Source organism: Balearica regulorum, chromosome 12 (assembly GCF_011004875.1).
Source record: "Balearica regulorum gibbericeps isolate bBalReg1 chromosome 12, bBalReg1.pri, whole genome shotgun sequence".
NCBI classification, from domain to species: Eukaryota; Metazoa; Chordata; class Aves; order Gruiformes; family Gruidae; genus Balearica; species Balearica regulorum.
The window spans coordinates 21975934-21997001 of record NC_046195.1 but is presented as its reverse complement, the minus strand read 5'-3'; the positions used below and the strand labels follow the sequence as shown (position 1 = coordinate 21997001).

At 43.4% G+C, this 21068-nt stretch overlaps 1 protein-coding gene across 2 annotated transcripts in view; it reads right to left on the bottom strand.

The window, feature by feature from the left end:
• Positions 1–11002, bottom strand: part of MAP2K5 (mitogen-activated protein kinase kinase 5) — a 139241-nt gene extending 128239 nt beyond the window's left edge. For both annotated transcript variants that reach the window (XM_075764126.1, XM_075764127.1), the window contains exons 1-2: positions 10775–11002; positions 2971–3019 (exon numbers count right to left, since the gene is read on the bottom strand). In XM_075764126.1, the coding sequence (XP_075620241.1) occupies positions 2971–3019; positions 10775–10909 (184 nt within the window). In that variant the 5' untranslated portion in view covers positions 10910–11002. The remainder of the gene's footprint in view (positions 1–2970; positions 3020–10774) is intronic.
• Positions 11003–21068: the final 10066 nt, after the last annotated feature.

Here is a 21068-nt window from a genome sequence, read left to right as displayed (position 1 = left end):
GTACTGGAAAGGAGCTATGGGACACTGGAAACGTGGAAGCTGGAAGAGGATCTCGGTAGCAGAGCTATGTCCTACAAGAGCCGCGTCTCGTGGAAATTCAACTGGTGAACTGCCGGATTGCTAGAACTACTGGTCAGGGTTACCAGCCCGCAGCACGTCATGAACGATGAAAAGATGTAGAAGAGTTAGCGAGTTGAAACCAAACGCTTCCTTGCCTGGAAACATTTACAACTCCTTCTCCTTTCTGCCTAAAAACTGCTACCTGGCCGAAACCCAAGTCCCAGTCACGGTGGGCAATAAGAAAGGCTGAAGAAGTAGCTGTTGGAACAGTGGACACAACGAATGCCAGGCATCAACGAGAAGGGATCGGAGCAAAATGCAGAAGAGGGGAAATATGACAGAGAGAGGTGAATATATGGAGAGAAAAAGTCGTTAAACAGGCCTGGCTTAAGGAACAACTTGAGCTGGGAACCACCGAAAAAAAAAAAAAAGAAAAAAGTGGAAAACTCTTAGAGCCCGCTTGCAAAGCGGGTATAAAAATCACACATTATTCATTTCAAATGATGAGAAATTAACTCCGAAGTTCTCAGAACTGCAAAATTCCTGATCGTGGTACAAAGAGAATAAATTAGAAATATGTTGATGAAAAGGCAGAAAGCGTTACATGGCATTAAAAAACCAAACCTAAAATAGCCAGGCGATGCTTGTAGAGACCAAAACCAGAAAAGAAAAAAAAAAGTCTCATATCTGCACAGAGATCCTTTGCCATCCCACCACGACATCTAAGCGGGCACAGCCCAAAAACCACCTAGATACGACACATGGGTTCAGAAAGATTTCCAGGCTTCTCTACTTGCCTAGAGCGCAGCAATATGATTTTCCAGCACATTAAGGAAGCAAAAGTAGAACCAAAAAAATCCTATGTACTGGCTGGATTTTGCTAATGTCACTTAAAATGGAGGAAGAAATCCTTGCAAGATACCAAATAGAGTGCAGCAGATGGTAAACAAATATTATGAAGCAATCTTCGCAAAATCTGCAGCGTGTCACAAATATACAAAATGGCAGAGTTTGGATAAAAGGATCATAACAGGCCATATGTTGTTAGTGATTTTATTTGTAGCGCTGTGTAATACAATGGTGAAACCCACGTAAAGGTCCAACAGTAGGAGAAGTGCAGCCCCAGGAAGGAGCCGCGATGGATGGTACACTGTAGGTAACGATAACTGAGCAAACAGAAGCGGAACCTGCGCTGGATGGCAATTATCCACATCCGAAGAAGCAATGAAGCAGGTGAGAACGAAGCTTAAGCTGGTAAAATCCAGGCAGTTGACATGGAAAAAGTAACCAGAAAAACCAAGCATCAATATACATAACATATTTTAGATGCCAGTTAAATGGCAGGGGAAATGGTTTTGTGCAGATGTAAATGACAGACTAGAGACATGAACCGAAAGCACAGAAGCAGATGTTAGAAGACACAACGAAATAAGTATTTCCAGGAAAGTTCTACACATGGTACCATTAATATGGGCTACTGCCCTGATTGCAGCGACTGCTACTGGTGCATGAAGTTCAAACAAAGCTAATGTGTGATGTGGGAGGTATGTAAAAATAAAAAATATTAACAAATCATTAAAAAAAAATATAAATGGCAAGGTCTGGAGCCTGGTCTCTTTAGAAAGTCTTGTTTTAAAAAGCAGGGCAGGAGAAATGTCAAGGGTACAGAGAAATAACACTCATATCCTCCGTTCATAGGGTTCTGGCGTTTTAGGAAGGGAAAACACAAACACATGAAAAAGAAAAATGGAAAGCACTAAATAGTACCTGAAGGACCATAAAACAATGTTTCCTTTGATTATCTGCATGCAGATTACCCATAAAGCTCTAAAAAAAGGGGAGAAGCGCTAATAAGAATGCAAGGCCTTATATCGTCATATCTGCTCTCTCGCCTTCAGCATCACTACCTCACTCATCTAACGCTTCTAATCCCCTCCGGCTCCTTCTTGCTATTTCATCTCTATCAAAGGAAAACACAGAGTTACATAGAAAAAAAATAAAATAAACATTAAAAGGGAATAGCAGGAGCCCTCTCCACTTGGAAGAAAACTCTAGCTCGCTATCTTATCCCCTACGACACCGATGTTTGACTCCCCTTTGCAGCTTATTCTGAATCCCTCCAGAAAGAAAAATAAACAGGCTTTAAAGAATAGAGCTGAACTAGATATTAGCAGATACAGTTCTAAATCTGCGCTAACAATCACCGAGAGCTTTCCTAACTCAGCAAAAAATCATAATACAACCATCTCCACGAGGTGCAAGTGCCATTACGGACAACCCCAGCGTAGAGCTTGCTCACACCCTACGCAGAAGTTATTTTTCCCAGGTTCTCACCCAGCCCCACACGACCCTTTAGCAGCTATTACCACTGCCCAAATCTAAGCAGGTAGCATCTTCCTGCAGCTCCCACACCTCCTCCAGGAGCTGCCCAGCAGAAGGCAAAAAGAACCACCAATACCCGCAGCAGCCCTTCTAGCAAAACCCAGACGTTCGTTCCGGCGAAAGGAAACATTAATTTCTAACGCTGCTGTATTTCGTACAAAAATCTGTACGTTGTACCGTATTTCTGTAAGAGAGCTGCTGCTCTTTTGGTTTCTTCCAATGGAGGATTAAAATTTTAAACTTAGACCTACAGGTGCTTTATACTTTTCATTTAATTTGAGCAATATAATTGCAGTGAGGAGTAAGAGCATGGTAAGGTCATGCTGGTAATTAGAGCTGTATTGTAGAAATATGCTCATTCAAGATGTGATTAAATAATAAAATATTGCTTCATTCAGAATCATCATTAAACTTGCATTAATGCATAAATATTTAACTGTAACATATAACGAACGTAAACATTACTTATTTAAAAAATGACAGCCCTATAATGTGACAAAGGAGACAGTTTATACAAGTCATACTTACACTCAAACGCTGTTGTCGTTGCATCTGGCAAAACTTGACCGATGACATCCTAAAACGTAAAGAAGAATTAGTCGTATATCAAATGGGAAATGCCCGAGATGATTTAAAGTAAATCATCTTAATTACTCCCCAGTTGCAGGCAGGAGACAAAGTCCTGCTCCTCACCACTGCCCCAAAATTACAAACTTTTTAGAGCTCAACAGAAATCAGCACAAATCACAGCGCTCTCCCCCTTCCTCTCCACGTTACCTTGAGGAAAAAACTGATTTCTTTTTAAATAACTCAAATCATAATTGCAAACAAGTCAGCGCTGTCTGTTCTTGCAGTTTAAAGAATTGATTTTGTCTGTAGGTTATAGAAAAGCGTACATTTAACTCATTGAGGTAAGTCATAAAAACAGGGGTTTATGAATGGGGTTTTTTCTAGATGAGAAAGCACATTTTCTCTCTCAGTCCTCCTGCTTGCATCACCCTGCCTCCTCCTCATCACCTCCGAACAACCGCCCTGGTCCTCCCTCCCACCGCGAGATAACCTCATCCCACGGCTCCCATCCTGCTCGCAGCTCAGGAACAAAGAGCCCCCGGATGGATTTTAGGGCTGCCATCGTGAATTAAAAGAGGAGCTGTGAGACTGAACACATTTTTGTTGCTTTCGCTTCAAAACTACCCGGGAAAGCGGCGGGACCCGGCAGCTGCGCCGAGCTGCCTGCTGCTGCCTCGCAAAGCGACGCTGCGTCTCAAGATGCTCTCCACGCCACGCGAGCCGGAAAGTTTGGAAGGCACTTTGTCATTCTTAATTGGAATTTAAACTTCTTCAAAACTTGGGGGATAGTTTCAAATACGTTGACCACTCTGAAGGAAATAAGGTTCAAATACCTGAAGAAGCGGAAGGACTGAGCCAGGAGGGAACCTCCAGCCTCGGCGGCGTGGCGATGCCGTGCAATCCCTGTCTCAAGGGAGGCGCGAGCTGCGCGCACACAAACCCACCACAAAACACCCCAAACATTTCCCAGTGTCACGCGCCTCTGATCCGAACCAGCGTTTTTACGCCAATACAAACCTTTCCTGCACAACTAAACCGAGAGGAGGAAACCTTTTTTTTTTTTTTTTTTTTTTTTTTTTAAAGCCTTTACATACAGCATTTACTCAAAATTCAGCAAAAAGCATCCGCTCAGGCTGAAGTCGTTCCGGGCTCCCAGTGTATGTTGTTGTCAGCCTTCGCGAGGCTGCAATATGTCACGTCAGGGCACGGCATCAACGCACAGCATGGTTTTCTCCTTCCTGCTGCCTGATTTCTCGTGTCAGACAATCTCTCCACTGACAGTGTCATAAAGCGATTAGAAATTAATGAACAACAGTATTTATTGTAGTATGTACTCCGCGAGCATCTTGGGGTGCTAAGCACCCCCCGCCCCGTATCAAAGCTTTAGCGATCACTGCCCTGTCACTTTCGTTTTCTCTATTTTTTCATTTAGTCTAAAAAAAACCAGGCAATTAAACATTCTGTGCGATGTCAGAAAGACACAATTAATACAATGAGAAGGCAGCAAAAGCAACCCAAAGATTTCCACAGAGCTAACGGAAGGACATAATAAACTTTCTCATGTTGTCTTTTCATTTTAGATCCTAAAATAACTCAATAGTACCTAATTTAAACTATTAATTGTATACAAAAAGACAAAAGATGTGCAATACAGCTTACCCAAATGATGTAGATTGTAAACTTGTGGAGCCAAAAAAGGGGAAAAAAAACCCCCAACCAAACAACGAACTAGGCAAAAAAACCCCAAATATTGACATGTTAACAAAAATTCTTCCATTTAAATACTTCTACAGGGTTTGACAGCTCTGTCAAAAGCCAGCCAAGCTGTACCCTCTGTTCCTAACAAGAAATTAAAGCCTTGCCTCAGCAGAAGACTGTGCTGTTAACTAATTATTTCTAAATCCATTTAGTTAAACATTGAAAATTCCTCAGCAAACACACTTTAATTGTGTTAGATTTAAGCCACTTGCAAAACATTCTTATGCGGGCACACAGATGCTTCCGCTAAACGGATTTAAACATTGTTAGCAGAAAAGGACCCCAGCTCCGAGGTATTTACAAACTGTATTTAAGAGGTGGGTGAGCACGCCACTCAGACAGAGACAGCTCTGACAGCCCCAAATGTCTGCTAGGAAAGCTCTAAGACTCCCAAAGCTGCGATAGCATTGAAACAGAGATGGTAAATTCTTGTCTATTTTTTGGTTTTTCCTATTCAGAATAACTTTTTCTATATATTTGGATTTTTCAAAATGAGTAACAACCACGTACATGAATTTAAGAACTGTTTTCCATGTGAGACAAGAGTTATGGTGTAAATAGTTAAAAAGAAAAACCTGCCAATGGCCACAAAAAAGCCCCCCTTTGCTCTAGTCAACTTTCAGTATTTCTGTTTAATAGATGCACCTGAGAAAAACCAGCCTTGCAGGGGGTGGGAAGGAGGGAAATCACACCATTACTCTCTTGTTCCCACAGTGTTTTCATCACCTACATAAGATTTCCACGCAGACCTCTCAGTGACCCAAGCTTAAAGGATTACTCTAAATTTCAACAGATTACGCGTGATGGTTTTCTACTATCACAACAGAGATCACAAGCAGTAAAATACTACGACTTGTAGACATCCTTCAAGGGGGCTCACATACACGATGGCTTCTACTTTGTCTTACGAAACTGAAAAGCCTCTGTCGACGAAGAGAAAAATCAGGAACGGCAGCTGAAACAAGAACGCCATCAGATTTGCTCTCTAGAAGCGCTGCGGAGCACTTATCTCTTGGGTGAGAAAGCAGAAAATGTGAAAGCACTGCTTTAAACAACAGCGTCGATATTGAAACCACGGCCCTCGCTCCCGTTTCAGCTAAAATGTGGTTTATCTCAGTATGACATCATGAAGTTATCCTGAATTACCACCAAGTGCTTAAATACTCCAGTGACAGCTAGGGCAAACGAATCTAGACAACCTGATGAAAAAAAAATAGGCTTATTGTAATTCATTTAGTAGCGCCTTTAAAATAAATCTGTTTAGCGGTAACTTACAGGTCTGCAAAGCTGATGTAGACAGAACGTATTTAAAGCGACATTATGAAGAACAGCTCTTAGCACCCAGTTTAGGAAAGTAATCAAGAAAAAGGCGAACCTAAAGCACGCAAACGGTGCTGCTTCCACGGGTCAAGCATCGTCCCGCTGAGCCAAGGCCAACCACCAGCACCAACCTGCAGGTACCAGGTCGTCCAGTTTGAATACATAGTTTGGCACCTGCGAAGGCTCCTCCAAGAGACAGAATTAGAGCACAAGAAATGTAAGAAATTTGTCATTTTGTGTGTAAGGCATTGCACTATCAGACTCCAACGGGTTACTCTACAGCTACAGACAGGGCATTTGGTGACTCTACACCGCAGCTGCTTCTCTGAAAAAGGAGGACGTATGCCAGCCTGAAATCCCACAAGGTTACACTCATTTGTATTCACAACACTGTTCACCCTTCCAGGGCGCTAAATTAATAAAAATAATGTTTAAAGAAATCTTGCTGTTCTCAAAGATAATTTTACGGGGATTTCTTAACGCAAAGTAGAACACGGGACCTACCTTAAGGGGAAGAACAACCTTACTACACGGCTAATTCAAGGTTGCCCCAAGCCCTCAGTTCCCACCGATGCTACAGATCTGGAGGTAGGCACCTGGTCTCTGGAAGTGGCTGGCACACGCGCTTCTGCAGTCAAGGCGAGATGGTGTGTCCCATCAAACCGCTCAGGCTGCAGGCACACGGAGCGGGCTGAGCCCGCTGTGCTCCGGACAACACCCAGAGACAGAGATCAGCACGGAACATGGTAAACTACAGGGATTATTCAGAGCTGGGTTGTGCCCCAAACAGCAGGAGCTGAGAGAGAAAAGGGGTGCTTTGTGTTCCTCCAATTTAGAGAGACATGGACAATAAGGGAAACGGCGGGGTCTGGCTGGATTATTACTATTCAGTAATTTACCTTCGTAGGGAATTGCTCAATTCTCCGCACTATCTTTAGTTGATACTCTAACACATAAGCCCTCTGTAATTGCCTACCAGGTGAGTGTAAATTACCGTGAAGGCAGAAGGACAGCAGAAGTCGGGGTCGGCCCCGGTCCTGCCTCCCCCACCACCCTCGGGGCTCCCCCCAGCCACAGGGGCACCAGCTCTACCACACTTTACGGCGCGGAGCCTTCCTTCACGGACCTTCTGCAGCCACCAGATAAATTAGCGCGCGTGCATACTGTGATGGCATCTCCCGAAACACAGTCAGGCAAACGAGGACCTTGAGACAGTTCAGACCTTATTAAACTTCTTCCTCCTTAACATTTCACAGTCCACCAGAAAGGGTTTTTGACACGAAAACGACAGCTATCGAATGGCACTACTGCACGGCTGCACCCCCAGCTGAACACCATCGTAACACCCGTCATCGCCACACCTGAGATTTCCACCGACGGCGAGAATCGCGTCATCACCTGCTGACTCCCCATACGTGACCCAAGGCTTCGGTTGGGACGGTGGTACCGCTGTCACCGCCACCCTCAATGCAACAGCCTGACAGCGGGCAACTGAAAATTACCATCACAAACGCAGACGTGACCTGACGCAGAAATCTGTCCACTTTCACTCGACAGAGAGCTGGGACTTTTCCACCCAGGAACCATTCATATTCTTCTACCAGCGGGTGGAAATAATTCAGCATGCAGATGGCTGGAGACAGACCCACGTCTGCGGAGGAGCCGGGTGAAGAGAACCACAGGCGATCTGCAGCAGCTGCATCTTCCCAGAACACCGTTAACGCGGTGATCTCGACCCGCGCCGTGAAGAAGAACGAACAGCACGCGTGGCCGGCCACCCACCTGGCGCGGTTCTCCATAGTGCTCTGTTGCGCTACGTGGAACGCCTGCGCAAGGGTACGCTCCTCGCTGCATCGGCTGCACCTGGCTGGGGTAGAAGTGCCTACGGCACAGGCAACGGACGTCACCAAAAGTTTCGTGGCTGCCTCGACGTACAGAGCTTCCTACACAAACATTGCAGGAGTTTGGGAAGAACGTCAACGATCACCGAATGCAATTATAACCACAGAAACCCAGATTTTGTAAGAAAACTAGCAACGTACACCCCTGCGTGTTTCGTAATCACCTGCTGACTGGAGAAACTGCCACGAAACAGGAAGCTCAACCTGCTCGTAACTGGAAAAACACATTTTTAAAAGTCCTGTAGATCTGCTAGACAGCTGCAAACAACTAAGATAAGCATCGAAACCATGTGCAGAGGGGGAAGAATCAGAAACCTCCTCTCTTCCCAGTGACTTCAACAGCGACGTAGAACCAGACAAGCGTTCCGTTAGCCAAGCCTGCCTGCAGCTCTTGGCCTCTGAGTGGGGATGACTTGCCTACGTAAACTCGAGACTTGCTGATCACAAGCACTGCCCGTGTGGCAGGAAGAACGCTCTGCGTGACCCATCACATCACAGTCCCTCTGCTTTGATTCATCACGGCTGTTCTACGACAGATCCCTATAGAACTGCCTCCCTAAACACATCAGCACTGAAAAACAGGCGCCTGACCAACCTGAGATGCACCAAGATGAAGATATGTCTGATATGCCTGACATGTCCTCCCTTCCCCATTCACTTCTTCCACACTTAGAGTGGCCACAGCTCTCAGGAGGCATCAGTTCCACCTGACTGGAGGTTACTGCAGGTGTTGACGACTTCAGTGCTCCTCAAGGTCCCACATTGTCCATTGATCACTTCCGACGTTGAGGGCTCTGTCAGGCTCCCTCCTCAGCGTGCTGGAGACAATTACTCAAACTCCACGTTCGCAGCAGGGCATGGTTACGGGCATCTCACTAGACCCGAGTTCAGTACTTTGCCCCGATACAACTAATAAATCAATGCAGGTAAAGTCCATCGGAGCTACTTCAACAGCTCTACTGTTGTACTTCCGCTGATTTGAGATCGGGCTCCAAAAGCCACGCTGCCTCTTGCATCACAACTGACACACAGGTCCATTTTAACTTCATACGCTGGCCCCAGCTGCGACCTGACGGAGCAGCCGTAGGAGCTACAACTGCAGGTGCGGAGTCTCACCCGTAAGATACAGTCGGAGCACTGAGTTACAGCTGTGCTGCCCGAAGCCCTCCCCAGCTTTAGAGCCAGGTCCCCACATCCCACCCCCACCCTGGACCAAGACTCCTGGAGGTCCAGCACCCCGTAGGGCCACAGGCTCCGGTTCCTATCGCATAGGCAGTTTATGCTTAAACAGCTCTTTTTTTTTCAACCTACTTGTTAAAGAGACTACACGGGCCAAGTTTAAGGCCCAGGTACCCCAGCTGCTTTTACGCTGAAGCAACAAGGATGACAACTAAAAAGTAAAGCGGTTTTGCAAAGCCATGCCCTCAACCTGACAACATTGCTCTAATTCTAAGTAATACAATCAAACCTAATTTTCCAATAATTCTAAAATGCCAAAGGATAGTCCAAGCGTCGGCGATTATCTCACTTTATTTGGGAAAAAAACTGGAAAACATGAAGCAGAATGTGGAGTAAACCCGACTCAGATTTACACCGCTTGCCTTTGAAGGGTAGAGCGGCTTGCGGCGTAACGACTGGAAACTCACAGCAATCTCCAAGGGGAAACTGTCCCTCCCAAAAATCTCACTGATCTGTCAAAAGTTCTGCTCCCTTTCCTCCATCTATACAAAGTCTTGGATAATGCTAAGCGTTAGGAAGAATGAAACCTGGAAGATCTGTCATCCGCTCCAATTACCTCTGCAATCTTCTAGGGGCCCAACATTGAACATTTTCCAGCAAATCAACCCTTTAATCCCCGCGTGTCTTCTCAAACGGAACACGTTGGAAGAGATCTGCAGAATCTCTCTCCAACATTCATAACAACAGAAGAAAATAGATATGCACATGACCTGCGGCATGGGAAGATTTTTCCTTACAGAAATAGGGGCACACGGAGTCTCTAGCAGAGGTGCGTTATGTAGGAAAGATGAGGGCATCCTGAAGAAAACAAGCATGACCCACGCACAAGGATGAGAGTTTTCTTTGGGCTAAGGATGCAATTAAAAAGAAACAGTAAGTGGGATAAATATCCACCGCTATTTCCGAGTAAGCAGAGGGTCCCTGTACGCACGATGTGCAGACGGGGAGAATATCAGGCAGGCAGGGGGGAGGGCAGATCAGGGCACAGGGCATCAGCAAGCCCACAAGGCCCGGAGCGCATCCTTACCGTGCCCGACCCAGGGAAGCCCCCATCTCCAAATGACGACATTTTACATCCCCCTGAAGCGATGCGAGGGGCGCAGGCCCAGGGGACGCACACACGTCCAAGCCCTTGGAGGAACCAACCCTTGAGATGAGCTGGGACCGTGGCTCTGCGGCCCGGGTCCTCCTGGCCGCCTTCCCGCGAACAAGCGCTTCTCTGCACCACACAGCAACCCCCCCCCCCCCCCCCAACTCCTGCACCGGCACCGCCCCCCCTAAAGCGCGGGGGAACCCCAGGCCCGTCATTTCTGTCACCCTCTACCACCTTCCCGTTAAAACACCGACGCGGGTGACCGTGCGGTGACGGGTCGGCTCTCACGGAGCGGCAGCCCCCGCTGCCCGGCCGAAGCGCCGCGTCCCCGTGTCCGTCCCCCCCCCTCCCCGGCCACCCCCCGCTCCTGCCGGGCAGCGGGATGGGGATGGGGGGGGGGTGTGGGGTGTGTGGCAGCGTCCCGGGACTGGCCGCCCCCGCCGGGACTCACCAGCACGTCCCTGAAGAGCAGCTGAGGAGCCGAATGAACGGTCCAGTCGAAGGCCCTTCCGTCGGGGATCTTGATGCGGATGACCAGCGCCTGGCTCTCCATGGCGCGGGAGGGGCCGCAGAGCAGCCAGAGCATCCCCGCCCCGCCGGGCTCACATGCTGCGCCGGGCCGCTGTGCTGCGAGCTGGGCCGAGGCTGCGCCGCCCCGCCCCGCCCCGCCGCAGGAAGGACTCGCTGCCCCGGAACCACAACCGAGGGGCCGGGGGGAGGAGGAGGAGGAGGAGGAGGAGGAGGAAGAAGGGGAGGGGGGAGCGGAGGCGGTGCCATGTTGCGGGGAGGAGTGGGCAGCCCGCCCCGGGGAGCGGGGAGGAGTCCCTCCGGAAAGCGCGGAGGCACGGATTGTAATGTTTCCGCCCCTCCGTTATACCGTCTGCTTTTAACAGAAAAACCACTGCGCAGACAGCAAATCGAGCGGAGCCAGGCTGGGGCTCCTGCAGGAGTTACAAAGTGTGGACAGTCCCCAGTGCCGCCCGTCTTCAATTCAGATTAATGAGTTGGGGGCTCCTCCGGTGACAGCTTTTCCTTGGGAACCCGTGGGGCTTTTGTCTGCAGGGTATTCCATGCACAAGAGCACCCGTGCAAACACATGTAGCGCACGAGCACCTGTGCAAACACATTCCGTGTAATGCACAAGAGCACCTGTGCAAACAGATACCCTGTGTAATGCACAAGAGCACCCGTGCAAACACATGCAGTGCACGAGCACCTGTGCAAACACACATTCCGTGTAATGCACAAGAGCACCTGTGCAGATACCCTGTGTAATGCACAAGAGCACCCGTGCAAACACACGTTCCATGTAACACACAAGAGCACCCGTGCAAACACATGTTCCATGTAACACACAAGAGCACCCGTGCAAACACACGTTCCGTGTAATGCACAAGAGCACCCGTGCAAATACCCTGTGTAACACACAAGAGCACCTTGCCGCCCCAACTGCAGCGCCAGGAGTAACTTGGGGCACTCAGGACCCCTCTGCTCATTCCTGTAACATCCAAACATCTGGATTAACGCGCTTTAACCAGTTTTGCCAACAGCTGTCACACACTCCGCTCTTTCTCCAAAGTACGCAATATTCTCCTACACTGACGTTTCGGTAAAATTCTTTCCCTCAAAGAGTTGTTCCCTGTTCAGCGGTGCAGCTGAAAACACCCCATTTCAAACCACTGCCTGTTTTAAAGCATATGACAAAAGAAAATCCCCACTAAAAGCTTGGTCCAGCTTCCCCAGCAGCAGAAAAGCACGGTTCTGTGGGTGAGCGCAGCAGCTATGTCATCTCCCTGCCGCAATCACAAGCCATGATGCGCCGTGTGCAGCTTTTCGAAAGAAAAAAGCTTTTTGCCCAACAGAAGTCAGAGGGAAGGCTCTCCGCTCCATACAGCTCTGCAGCACTAAACTTTGCGGTTCTTTTTAGTGGAAGAAGAGCATTAATCTCAGTTGTGGGCTATTGATCTGGACATTTTATCACAACCTCTCGCGTTATCATATATGACAAACTAGACTATTTGAGTTATATTATCAATTTAGAGGGGGGGAAAAAATGGAAGGTATATTTAATTCCTGAAACATCTTCAAGCTTCCTCATATTAGAATTCTGCATTGTTTCAGCTTTAGAAGAAAAAGGATCTTTCAATGGCCATTAGCAGAGAGAAATTCTCTCTCTGTTCAATAACTTTATAAATTAGTTCCTACACTAGAAATTAATAGACCCTCAACTCCTGAGTATCTAAGGGACTGGTGCTGCCCACACAGACGTCCTCCTGTTCAAATGAACCTTTTACCTGCAGTCCCTGTATACCTTTCACTCAGGTTCATTTCAATCAGATTAATTTTCTATTAAATGTTCAAGAATGGCATACAAAAATCATAGAATTTCTATAGAACTGCAATTTTTCTAAAATGTCTTTTTCATTTGCAAGACTATGGGGAAAACCAACTCAATTTGCCAAATTTGCATAAATATTATGTAGCTTTTCCAGGGCTAATCATAACCTTAATCCCCCATTCTGATTTGTGTTGATGCAGCTGTAATCAAACTTCAAGGATTTTTTATATCTTAAGACATACTGCACATCAAGCACATGTTTCTTGACAGAGGTCTGAGTTTGCTACATATTTCTTTAAAACCCATGTTTCATAAGAAATTCTAACTATATCAGCATTTGAAACAAATAGTTAAAATTTACCTTATCGTCCTGCAGACTTTCTGCTATGAGAACAGAACTTCACCAAAATCTATTTTTATATTGTTCTTCAACATTGGGGGAAAATTTGGGTAGCAAATTTTTTAATATGTATCATAAAATATTCTTGAAGTTCAGTATTAGACTGCCCCAAGAATTTCCTCTTTAAAAGTTTCCGACACAGGAAGTTTGAGAATTCCAGAAAGCCACAGAAAAATAATAATAATTAAGCAGTCTGATTTTCTCCACTAAATCCAGATGTCATGCTGTCAGCAAGAAATATGCCTGGATTTCCTACTTGTAATTACGCATCCAAAGTTATTGTCTATCCACAATGAAATAACATTCAAAATCTACAAAGGAACAATATATCAGTGCTTTAATTACAGGAGGATCATGAAGCCCGTGACTTCTATAAATTCTATTTTTATTTGTGTGGGGGAAATATCCTCCATCAGTGCCACTGACTTCCAGGCTGGTTTTATGCTACAAGCGCGAGAACAACTCTCTCATTGCAGTCTGCTGCTGCTCTCTGCTGCTTTCCGCTGCGGTTAGAGAGGACAGAGATCTGGAGATGGTCACGTAAAGAAAAATGTTTGGTTTCAAGGAAAAGCAGAATGCTGACGCAGAAGAATACTAAAATTATTAGATCTGCCATGCTGCGGAATCTCACAGGATTATCGGCGAGTGGTACGGAAAAAACGCTGTCCCCCACCGATTGCCTGGAACATGGTTATCATGATAATTTGCAAGGCCCTCAAAAAGTAAGGAAATAAGTTATTACTTGTTTCCCTCTCTATTCCCACTGCAAAGGAAGTTCCCTCACACAAGTCATTTTCTATTTTTTCACTCCCGCAGACATATAATGAAGTTTTGAGTCCCTGTACCAAAACTCCATAAAAAGAGGAGGGAGGAAAGAAAGAGCTGACTCCCCTGGCCCCATCCGTGAATATTCCCGAGTTCCAGGACCTGTATCTAGGCGGTTTCCTCGCCACTGGTGGAGGGATGCCCGAGCTCAATCTCAGGAGCGAATCGGGCCAAGGCAGGTGAAAAGCACAGTGCTTGGCACTTCCATAGTCCTCTTTACACAGCGTTTCTCGACGTACATGCTACCTGCTATTTTTGTAATAACCCTTACAATATGCCCATTGTAAATATTCAGTGGAAACGAAAGCGGATAAATTATGCCAATTGCACTGGCCCATATCGGGAGTTGAAGTGCACTACAACCAGTATTAGGAGCCAAACCGAATTTCCTCTAGTCCTGTGCTCAGCCTGTTGAACAGAAGGAAATGAGGCTGAGGACGGAGTCAGAAAGTCCAGCGTTTCATTATAGCTCCCACTGAGCATCTCTGGGAAATTTTAACCTCACTACTACTAGAATTTACTCAGCTCCGACATAGGAATAGCATGCATTTACCACGTAACAGACTAAATAGGTAACATTTGTTAACTACATGTGCTAAACGTTACTCAACATTTTAACTATTAAAAATGTTCTGGAATACTGCATTACCAGTACTGTACTATATTACATGTAATTCAGATACAGAATGTAAAACAGACTCAGAGGAAGCAGAATCTAAATACAAGTCCTTGGTTCACTAAATTCAATTTATCATCTCTGCTTCTTCCCTGTACCAGTTTCTGGGTAGGTATTACACAAAACAAAGGCTAAGCTCTTCATTTCCTAGAGAAAATGGCACCTGATCATTGCTTTAGTAGCATACATTTTCATGGTTTTTTGTTTTGTTTTGTTTTTTTTTTTAAGAAATTAATACATAACTTCCTATGTTGATAGAATAATATATCACGGTGAAATTCACCTTTTTTACTTCCCCACATCTTCAGATTGCCAGTGAGTGCAGCAAACCGAATTCCCTTAGGCTCATGAAAAAAAGTAGGTCAACAGTATCCAGGCTTTCTAAACATACTCTTCTCTAACATGCATCTCCCAGGAAAAAAATCACCCAAGTGTACCAGCTTGATCAATACATGTGCAGATGAAGATCCCTTAAAACCTGCATTTAAACTTGCAGAAAACTAGCTGTCTTCCTTCCACGCCTCCCTACCACCCCTTGCAGACACTTTGCACGGGCTCTCTGGAGTAAGAGGCAAGTGACTGTTTGTGAACCAAGTACCAGGAAATAAATTGATCTTACTTTTAATTTGGTGGGAGCAGAATCTGGCTTCAAATAGATCTTTTAACAATCTTTCTCCTAGTAAACTCATCTTGAACTGGGAAAAAAACCCACAAACAAAAACCACCAAAAAACCAGCCAGCAGTAAACTTGGTTTAGGCTGAATTATTAAATGCTTAGTTCTTACTTTAAATTATGAACATCTTTTGAAATAAAGCAAATTACAAGCATGTTTTATGTATATTTTAAGGACTAGATATGAGACACAATTACTGAAAAAATTACAACGTAAACTATACCAGCTGGATTGAGCAAAACTGGCTGCGTATCATTAATGATGTTACTGTACCCCATCAGACCAGCTTCAGGGGCTGCATAATTGTTTTTTCTGTCAACCTATAAATTCTTGAGCAACAACAAAATTATTGTGATTTTTCTTACTAAATAATTCATATATCACAAAGCACGTATATAACCAGGCCCATGAATCACTAAGCACGTAACAATCATATCTAATGGTATTTCTTCTTGTAAGACTAAAAATAGGTTTGACTTTGTAATATTTTATAATCTTGCTCAAAAATGTCAAGTGTTCTTTAAAAGTGGTCGATTTGGAACATTTTAAACTTGAAAGTTTCCTTGATCAGACTTTTTGTTTGAAGGATTGCTTTTAATCATGTTTTACCGATTTAATTCTATTAGGATTATTAATATCACTGAAAGTAATAAATTGGTTTTATAATGCACTAGAACAGGGTTCATAAACTGTGCTTAAAGTGATGCAATTGCTATTAAGATCACTCTAAGCCATACGTATTCTACCTTACCAAGCAAAGAGCAACCGTAATGCATCCACACTGGCTAACTTACACCGCCGAGTATTCCATCATTTCAAACCTTAGTGGCTTCCTCTGCATTTTTTTAAATGCTGAAGAGATACGTATTTGGAGTTTCTGTAAGACAACCTTGTCACTGAAAATTGTAATAGTCTGAATCATTTATAACTGGACCTCAGACAAAATCATGATCGCTTACAGTCTGTTGCAGAAAGCTCTCATGCTACATGGACATCATCACTTTATAAAACATATCGCAGTGTGTTTACTAGAACATTACGATGCATTAGCATAAATAATTAAGGTTAAACTCCACTCATCTATGAGTAATACATATTTTGTGATACATTAGCCCTCTATTTCAGCTGCATTTATTCACTTACTAATTCACAAAGGTCAGTAATTGACATTAAGTGTCCTAATCATTAATGCAAATTTTGATGTTCTCCTGCACACATGCTTTATTTAAAAGACTTAAATGCAAACACAGTAATAACAGCTTATTTTCTAAAAAAAAAAATTAAAAAATAATCTTTTAAATAAACTTGGAATATATTGGCGACAAGCTTTATTCTACATTCCCCTTGCTGTAGTACCAAAGCTGCCACTTTTTCTTGGGTGCATTTAAATTGAACAATACACCCCAAGAAAGTGTAACATGACATCTACTTCCATAAATATGTATATTTTGGGATAAAATCAAGGCAACTCTCAGAATTACTAACTTACTTCTCTGCAGTGAATATGATTAAGGAGTTACAGGAAAAGCCAATTTAAATTAAATGACTGAAGTAAATAATATATGAAGCAAAATCTTTGTTTCAGGCAAAGTTGGTCTAAACCAGAGGCCTAAGGGCGTTCGACTATTAAGAAATACCTAAGTTTCATTCAATGATAACGTGCATCAGGGAGATCTATAATTACAGTTTGCAAAGAGATTTAGACATCAAGGATCTTTTTACTGCTATTAGATTCTCAAAGGAGACTATTTAGTCAACTCACATTTTTTCTACTTCATTTTTCTCGCCTATAGAATAATTCCAATAAATTCTTCTTCATCAAAAATTTTAAATCTGTCCATGACAAAATGCAGTAACACTTCTGAGCGTTGGAAGAATGAACTCTGGATTCCTGTTCTCCTTTTCCAGAAAGTATTAGTAACAGAAAGAGTATCAATAAATTTGAAAATACTTACAGTTGAAGAATACCGGGCAGAGGCAAGCGACTTCTTAAAACCTGTCATTTTTCCCTCATTCTCAGTCCCACTCTAGACGTCCTTCTCCATCTGAACACCACCCCACCGCTGCTATTCCACGTAGGCTGTTTTTGCTAAAGTCTCTCATTTACTCAGTACATTTGTCAGAGAAAGTTTCCTCCTCTCCATTTTCCTGTAGCAACTCCAGAACTTCCACATCGTTGGTGCCGTCCCTTCTCCAACTTCTTTAATCTCAAGCAGCTCAAAAACAAAGTTTGAAAAAAGAGGAAAAGAGTAGCCTTTGTCTCTGTTAATGGGTAATTACTGCTTTGAGTACGTAAATTAGCCAATACCAGTGTACTTTCCTGTAAGAGTTCAGAGAGGACCGACAGTTTCTGTCAAATGGTTGCCTTGAATTAAGGCGGAGGTTATGGATGTAGTTACTGTTTTACAGATTTTCAGTATTCGTACTGTTCGTTGGGCACAAGCGAGCCTGGCAAGCCTAAGCAAGCACACCGGGCAGCTCAGACTTGCACACACACGGGTACGTCACTTTGCCAGATAGCTCTGTGGTTAAATTTGGGATACTGCTGCTCCACTTCACAGGAGTCTTGAGAAACTGAGATCTGTTCATGCCTGCCAACTTTTGCACGCAGAGTAAGCACAAATACGTAAAAACAAAGATCAAAGAAAAAAAACCTGAAAGATTCTACCTAGTGCTGCATCACGCTCAGAATTACAGCAGGTCAACCGCAAAAAGCAAGTTGAGGACGAATCTAACTTCTGCTTAAGTCAACAAAAGGTCAGTTGGCTCCAGGTTTCTCTGAAGACCAGAGAAAAACATTGGATATGGCTCCAGGGAAAAGACAGGGATCAACAAGGGGACACAGCAACTTATTTTTGAGACAGTGTGAGAGTACTGATCTTAAGCAATTGGGAATATCAGTCCTTATTACTAGCTAAATCTACTATTAATTTACAGTGGGAAAAAACCCGAGAACCTCAAGTTGAAACTGTGTCCACCTGAAGGTTCGCAAGTAACTATTACATGTAAATATGGTATTTAAGTACAATGAGCTGCCTGGAACATGTTTGCATTACCAGTCACAAAACTTCATTAAAACAAACATAAAAACACCCATGTGTTACCACAATTTGGAGGAGTTGACAGTAACAGAAAATGGTATTTCTTGGGGTACTACCATTAGTGCTACACAGTCTCCAGTGAAACATTTGTCAAACATACAAAAAGGTATAAAAGTGAAATATAGTAATTAAGACCTGGGTTTTATCGATTGTGTGGCTTAAGTAATTTTTCACAACAAACATAAGATTTAATAAGTATAAGTAGTTAAAGATCCTGACTTGGCTGTAGTCATTAGCATGTAATTGAACTGGTAAAAAAGATCAGTTAAACCTATGTTGATTACCACCTTATCTTTGAAAGGCAATTAAGGACCTCAATCATTGCAACAAGATTTGATTGTGAAGCCTTTATTGGACATTGATCTTTCAGCAAAGCGCAGTTACATTTTCCATTAATTTACAGTAACACAGTTTAACTGGGATACCTGAGACCATTGACCTAGGTAAGATGTAATGCTAAGCGCTCGTTTAGGTTGAGATGCCCCCAATAGTCATTACTGTTTAAAAAGACTGCTACAAGAAGTAGCTACCTGATCCTCTGGGTTTAGACTAAGGTTTCATTTATCTGAAGTAGTTGTTAAGTGAGGTGAAACAAAGCTCTCTGCCTTTTTATGTCATCTCTCTCTCATTTAAACACCATTCCTGAATACAGTAAAGAGATAATGAAGGCCAGGCTTACAAGATAAACTACACTTTATTTCAAATGGAAACTGTGCACATCAAATCCGTAAGAAGTTAGAAGGGTCATTTTGTAGCTCAATCATCTATAAAAAGATATGTCAACATTAGTGTATGTTGCATACACAACATACGCATAGTGTAATACATACAAAAAGGAACTAAAACAATTGCAAATAAATTATTCTGGACCAGAGGAATTATCAAAGTTTGGTTCCCTACAAGTTCGTCTTTTGAAGCAAATGGGTTACGAGACAACACGAAAGGACCTCACAGGCAAGCAGTTAGGTGCTACACACGCCAATAACGCATCTTTGAACAATTCAACGGCTAGCAGCTCATCTTTAAAGCCCACTTCAGGGACACTCTTTAGTTCAAGCATTCAGACTTCTCTGCAACAGAAGACCCCGCTGTCCTCGTGCTGGATTGTCCCTTTAGGAGCAGAGTGCTACGAGGCAAGAGTTTACGGTGATGGGGATTAGAAAGGTAGGGCAGCGCACACTGCATGCTCGTCCTTGCTTGCCATTCCCGTGCTCCCCAGGGCCTTACAGACATGCTTTAGACAAGATGGTATGAGTCTTCTTGGGCCTCAGCATTTCCAGCTTGCGTTCAGGCCAAAACTTAGGGTAAATGATAAAAAAAGATACTAAGTAGGTATTTATAGCAAAAAGAGAACAAAAGCCAGATGAAGTATTTTACCTTCGGCTGAAGACAAGCAAGTACGTTTATATTCCCACTTGAAAGTTATCTTTGCCATGATTTAGTAACTCAAGTGTTATCCCTTATAAATAGCATATTCTCCCTCTTCAGTACCAGAGCAGGTCACACACAAGCCTTAATGAAATGAATGAACGATGCCATATTTGCACTCTGCCCTCAGACATCTTCTAGTTCATCCTTTAGCATGATCAACTTCGTAAGAGCAAGAGGTCTATTGATTTTCATGTAATACAAGAAAATATTACATTTGCTTAATTGTTACACAGTGAGATCATTGAACAAGAAATCAAGTCTCTATTTAATGCTGCGAGCAGCACAGAATTGCAGTAATCAATAGGGTAGTTTGTCAAAGATGTTCTCTAAGGAGACTTGCCCATCACTGTATGGACAAGGAGTCATGTTGCCTGCATTTATTGAAAAACAGGTAAGCAAAGTCAGCAGTACACATTATCAGAAATCAAACAAGCCGCAGTGAGTGGAGGTGCAACTCCAATGAAGAGCTGTATTTATAGTCTGGTAATTAAAAACCATTTTATCAACCTTGTGTTGAGACTAAACCTTTTCAGCAAGGTATTGACAAGATCCGTGGCAATGAATGAGCAGTATTTGACTTTAAACTTATGAGCTGCAGTCATTCAGCTTTATCCAATACAGTAAAAATCAGTTCTAGAAAAATGGTAACAGTCATTTTTATTATTAATGAGGCTTCTTATAACACCGTCTCTTCATCTTTGAGAGCCATTTAACTTGTGTCAAGAATATTCTCCAAAATTAAATAGAACAGTGCAAGCACTTCTCTGATTAGTGTTATTTAGTGTTGCTTTTAGAAAAACCACATGTATTGCTTCATTAAGTGGGAAACAGTTCCATTATCTGGAATTAAGTAAAAAAAGTATTTAAATGAAATTATACTGTAGTCATAGCTTGATAATCATTTATTTAGGAATAGTGATTACCCTCCAAAAACAGCACCTACCCGTTTTCCATTTATCTTTATGAAAATTGGAATAACCAACACACATCACCAGATGTGGGATTTCGAATAGACAGCATTATTTGCTGGCACTAAAAATAAGCACCAGTAATATATCCTGTACAGGTGTTTCTGTTGTTTGAGCTTCCTATCCAATAATTCCACATTTCTACTATCCAAATAATTCCCTAAAAAGCTTTTTCCTTTGCCCAGGTTTCCAACTGAATTTAAGTCACTCCATCATTATATGTGCCTGTTACTGCTGTGCTCAGTTACAGCTTGAGAAATCAGGTCTCTTGCATAAAAAAAAAAAAAAAAAAAAAAAAAAAAAGAGGGTAGTATTCTTCTCATTCTCCTGTA